Below are 5862 nucleotides of genomic sequence, written 5' to 3'. Positions count from 1 at the left end.
CTCTGTAGTGTTGCCATATCCACGTCAGCGTCTCTCTCTCTCGTTCTCTCTCGTTTCTTTCGTCCCCGAGCTATATATATCTCGCATATAATGCCTTAAGGGAGAAATGATAGACTACGGCTTTCTTGATAAAGATATTACATTCCTACTGTTAATCAATACTGACTTAGAATGCTATAAAGATTTTTTGGTGGTATATTATATACATACAAATGCTTTTGCGTGCACATACACACACACACACACACACACACACACACACACACACACACACACACACACACACACACACACACACACACACACACACACACACACACACACTTCACTCTCTCTCTCTCTCTCTCTGCTTTACTCTCTCTCTCTCTCTCTCTCTCTCTCTCTCTCTCTCTCTCTCTCTCTCCCTCTCTCTCTCTCTCTCTTCCTCTCCCTCTCCTTCTCTCTCCCTTCACCTCTCTCTTGCACACAATGAGAATCATTATAGGCAATTACGAGTATGTATTTATGTATGAATAGCACTAACTTCTCTGCTCGCTATTACTAGGCTGAATAAGTGGGAAAAACGTGCTATATCTTTTTTCATGTTAGTCTCCCGTGTCGTTTTCCTAAGCCTTAGAGATCTTAGAAGTTAATTTGAGGTTTGTACACGAAAAAAATCTAATTCCTAATACAATGCTGACAAGGTCTAAGTCTATTGTGTATACTGTATATCTCTTTTATTTATATATTGATTTGCTCTCTGGCAGCTGACAGGGCATTATATGAAAAAAAAAAAAAATTCATTCTCTCTCCTCTCAAATTTGCAAATACCGAGTGGGAGTTTAAACTACTAAAGTAATTATTTCTTAACTATATATATTTTCAAATGTTTCTTATCACTCTCTTTCTCTCTAGGTTTGCGCCGCTTCCGGACCCAAAGATGGCTAACAAGGAATTTCGTTTAAGTTTTTCTTTTTCATTAGTTAAAAGGTCAAGAAGTGAAAATTCCTTATTGCCCTTTGAACCGGACGCGCTAGAAAATACTGCTTGCTGAATCGTAAATATCTATTTGTACCTAGTGGCGGACTGACTCAGGACTCCTTTCTGTATAAAATTAATGACACATGCATTACCTCTCTCTAATCACTCGCTAACCACCACTCGATTGAACGGTCTTGGATGATCCACCAATTTCTGTTTATACATATATTATGTATGGGTGTGTTTATATGTCTATTGTTTGTGTGAGTGAGTGAGTGTGAGTGTATGAGTGTGTATGAGTGTGTGTGTGTGTGTGTGTGTGTGTGTGTGTGTGTGTGTGTGTGTGTGTGTGTGTGTGTGTGTGTGTGTGTGTGTGTGTGTGTGTGTGTGTGTGTGTGTGTTTATACGTGCAGGCGTGTATATATATATATTCAATTTTAAAAATGAGCGTTGGCTTTCTGAGATAACCCTTGTTCGGCCCGGGTTCCCCAGTCCTCCCGCGTCTCAAGATGAGCCTGAGACCTGAGCCCTGAGCCTTGAGCCCTGAGTCTTGAGACCCGAGGCTTTGTTCGTCTTCTCAAGCGTGGTCTCAGAATACCGTCAGCCGAGAACACTTAAGTATAGTAGGAAGGTGAAGGTCAGTTTGTGATGTAAACTTAAATAAATCAAATGGTAAATTTGCAAACTACACATTTATTAATTCTCTCACAATAATAAAAACATAAGAAATTATAAAAATGAATATATTATTATATTATACTTGCAGACAGCCTGTCATGCCCCGGCAAGCCAGGTGTGGCGGCACTGTTTAGAAAAATAGTAGTAACTTTGTGACTAGAAATACAATCATAATGAATCCATATATGAAACAGGAATGGGCTGCATAATAATTTGAGATGCAAGTATGGTTACAAAGACAGTCTGAAGAAATTTCTGGAGCCCGTAACAAGCCGTGAGCGAGGGCGTCCGCGGGCGTCGGGAGGGCGTGGCGTGGGCGGGCGTGAGGCGTCGAGGTTGTCACATACGGGCGTGAGGAGGTGGGGAGGGGGGGGGGCACGAACCAAGCTTAGTTCCGCCAGCCCCATTTAGCCCTGGCCGCCCACATGCCGCCCACGCTGCCCGCCACCGCCGTCGCTCATGACTTCCTACAGAATTAGTCTTTTTTTCTAATTACAATGGCAATTACAGTGATTATCTTTTTTTTCTTTTTTAGTTTCAAATAGACTACAATACGAAAACAAGGATCCCCAATCCAATGAAATGAGGTGGGACTTCATAGCAATTTTATCTTTTTTTTCTTCTCAAAAAATCTCCTTTTTTTTTCTTTTCTTTTTTTCTATTTTCATTTTTTTCTTTTTTTTTCTTTTTTTTTGCCCTTCCCATGAGTCAAATGACATTTTAGAGCGACCAGACCAGACCTGTTGGTAACTACAGCAGCATCCTGAAGGCGATCTATATATATATCTTTTTTTTTATATTTTTTTTCTGTTTTTTTTTTTTTCTTCTCCTGAGACCCCAACACTCTGCGCTGCGTTTCACTTCATACAAATATATTCTTATAGTCTTGTTCTCCTGACGAGGCAGCTCTGAAGCCCTCTCGCCGGCCAGCATTTCATATAGTAATAGCTATTGGTACGTTGGACCAATTCAAAACTACACAACAGGAAAGGTGAGTTCAAAAGTATCTTTGCAGACAGAAAAGGTTTATGCTACACCTGGTAGAAATATTACCAAAATATTAACCGTCGTCATCCACACAATCACCGAAAACTTCTGAAAACTAACACAGATAACATTCAATATAAAATCCTCGGGGGCACAATCTGTCCCAGCGAGTTATCAGCTACTATGTATCTACTTATCTATCCTCGTCTACTGTCGATATGAGAAGATAAAACATGTAACAGCAAAATATTCAACGCTATCCTCAAAGACCCTCCCAATCAACACCGTCTGCCTCGCGTCTTCCTCGCTCTGTCTCGCACTCGCTCTCGCTCTCTCTCGCTCGCTCGCTCCCCACTCGCTCTCGCGGTATGCCTGTCACCTCTCACACTCTAGCTCTCGATAGATATTCACCCTCGATCACATCTTGTCATCTGAGTGCCACCCAAGTGTTACCGGAGGGCCACTTTGGTGCCAAAGGAGTCACAGCTTCGTATAACTTGGACAAAACCAGCAAGCGCTCTCCAGCCGCTGTGGCCTCACGCTGCTACCTCCTGCTGCCCAGTGCCCGGCCGCGGGTGCCGTGCCCCGGCAGCAGGCGGGTACCAGTTGGTGCCACGGCAGCGGTACCATGTCGACGATGCCACTCGCCACCATAAGTGCCACCGGGGTACCACCCAAGTGCCACTCGCGAGCCACCTTGATGTCAGCAGAACGCACTCTTACGCCATTCCCGAAACGCCTGACTTGGCACAACTTCAAGAGGACGTGTGAGTGCCATTGGGTGCCACCATCCAGGCGTCAAGCGGTGTAACCTTGGTGTCATCTTCGGGACGTAGGGATTTAGTTACCAAAATGAACTAAAGAAAAGGGCAGCGCCCACCAAAAGGGCTCAGGGCCCACCAGAAGGGTGCGAGACCCACCAGCTAGAAGAGTATTTGGTTGTGTACTGGAGACTCTCCTCGGAGGACTCGGCGTACACCCATCTGTTACTTTGCTTTTTGTGTTCCACAGCAGCGTGAAGATAAACTGTTGATCATTTCTTTTTGGTTAAAATTCCGTGGTGAAGAATGAAGCTGGAGCCTCCCCACACTGATAACAAGACTGGGTGTATATTTGTACTGGACCGCTACTACATTCTTCTATCACACGTCTTATCACAAAATTATTTATTTTTCGTACCTTAAGAGAAACCGTACCGGTTAGTTAATAGTTGTACAAGTAAGAAAAATATATGCCATATTTGTTAATGATAATAAAGAGTACATATTGTACAACAATGTAATCTTATCCATGCTTACAACAAGTGTGAACAATCTCGATCACCCCTACGATACAGGAACCCTCAAAATGTTCAGACAAACATAACCTATGTACAGATTCACAACCATCGGCTTTGAAAAGTCAACCTTTCAATTACCTTAGTCTGATAAACCTTGGGCAACTCTGCATTGTTCTATTAAACATGGGCATATTCTTCATTATACTATAAACCAAAAGCGTCTATACCTGAGGCAGTACAAAATTATAAAAGGTGAAGGATATTGGCAGGTGGTGTCAGATCTGCTGGTGCGGTGGTGGGCGGTGACGGCCAGCAGCCAGCTGCCCCGCCCACACGCCCACACGCCCGCCCGTCCTCCTGCTGGGACACGCTCATGTTCAGGCGACACCTTTTGATTTTGTTCCGTGGCGGGTCAGGGAGACAACGGGAAGGCTGCTGGTGCTGTGGCTGGCCCGCCCATCCTCTAGTTGGCCACCAGGAGGTGCTGGTACTGGGAGGCTGGGTACACGCCCATCACGCCCTCGTTCAGACCAGAGGCTTTGTCACCCGCGCCCATGGAAGCAGCGCCAGGGGCGGCCCCGCCCATCATGCCTCCGTTCACGGGCTCGTACATGGGGAACTTGGGGGCGGGTCCCTGCTGGCTGGCGGGGGGGAGCAGATCGGTGAAGAAGGACGGTGAGGTGAAGCCCTGGTCGAACATGCCGCGGCCCCAGGGGTTGTAGGCCCCTCCGGCGGGGGCGCCCCCGGGGAAGTACACGCCGGGGGCCTCCAGCGGCGGGTTGGGGCTGAGGGAGCGCGGCCTGGACGGGGGGAACTGGCTGCCGAAGCCGGCCGTCGCTACCGCCACTGCCTGCTGCTGTTGCTGCTGCTGCTGCTGCTGTACGTGCTGCTGCTGCTGGATCATCTGGCGCTGTTTGATGTAGTGGGAGAACTCTGTGGGTGACATGCGGTTGGCTCGCTTGGTGCTCGTCTTTAACTTCGTGGAGCCGAATTTTGTTTGGGCGAAGGTAGCGGTGGTGAAGGTGAGAGGGGCGGAGCTCTTGGTGAGGAAGGCGCTGATGGGGGACGCCTCGCGCTGCTTGAAGGGCGGCGTGGGCGAGCTGGCGGAATACGGGGACGTCGACTTGGGGCTGATCGACACGTTGCTGAGGGACGAACTCAAGTTGTCGATGGGCTTGAAGCACTGTGCCTCGGGGTTGAAGGTTTTGGTCACCTCCTTGTCGAGGTTCTCCTCCTGCGTGGCGGACTCGGCGGCCTCCGAATACAGCACCTTGATCTGGCCCTTCTCGCCGATCCTGTAGGAGACCTCGCCGGGGTCCACCCACACGGCCAGGTCCTCCGGCAGGTTGTCCTTGATCTCCCGGATCTCCATGCCTGCCTCTCTGGCTGCCTTCTCCAGCACAGGATCGATGGGATCTCCCGTCTTGAGGCAGCGGTACGCCGATCCCTTCATCGGCTTGTCGGGATACCAGTGCCCCTCGAACTTCTCCTTCAGCGCCTTCTCCAGCTCCTCGCCGAAAATGTTGACTCTTCGCCGTGGCAGTTTGTTGTACATGTAAGAGATGACGAAGTTGAGCGCTACCTGAATCTCAAGGTGCATTTTGGGGAGCTTCGGGGGCGAGTCTGAGGGTTCGACGTTACGGCTGTTGTCTGAGGTACAACTGAGACGGTGCTGGCTGCTTGAGACGGCGTGTTCTCGAGACGGTGTCGCGGGGATGCTTGCACTTGCTTCTGCTTGCTGCTTCTGCTGTCCGTCACGCGATCCTGGGGGAGATAAAGATCATCAGAAACGTGGCATTTGCATAATGGAACTGCCCCAATTACACGTTTTCTGACAAACACTGTGGGAGGGGAGACTCCTCTATAAATCCGGGCTTGATTAAACAGGACTCTCATAAAACTCAGGGGAAAAAAAATCATAGAACATAAAAAAGGGATGGTCTAAATACTAATGTAGC

General features: G+C 48.1%; 1 protein-coding gene across 1 annotated transcript; it reads right to left on the bottom strand.

The window, feature by feature from the left end:
- Positions 1 to 1633: 1633 nt before the first annotated feature.
- LOC125031783 (protein Tob1-like) lies at positions 1634 to 5668 on the bottom strand (the record flags this gene model as incomplete). The annotated part of the gene is given in 1 exon segment (XM_047622727.1): positions 1634 to 5668. A coding segment is annotated over 1 exon segment (1137 nt). The 3' UTR covers positions 1634 to 4367.
- Positions 5669 to 5862: the final 194 nt, after the last annotated feature.

Source organism: Penaeus chinensis, chromosome 13 (assembly GCF_019202785.1).
Source record: "Penaeus chinensis breed Huanghai No. 1 chromosome 13, ASM1920278v2, whole genome shotgun sequence".
NCBI lineage: Eukaryota > Metazoa > Arthropoda > Malacostraca > Decapoda > Penaeidae > Penaeus > Penaeus chinensis.
The sequence above is the reverse complement of the archived record's forward strand: the minus strand, read 5'-3'. Positions and strand labels throughout refer to the sequence as shown.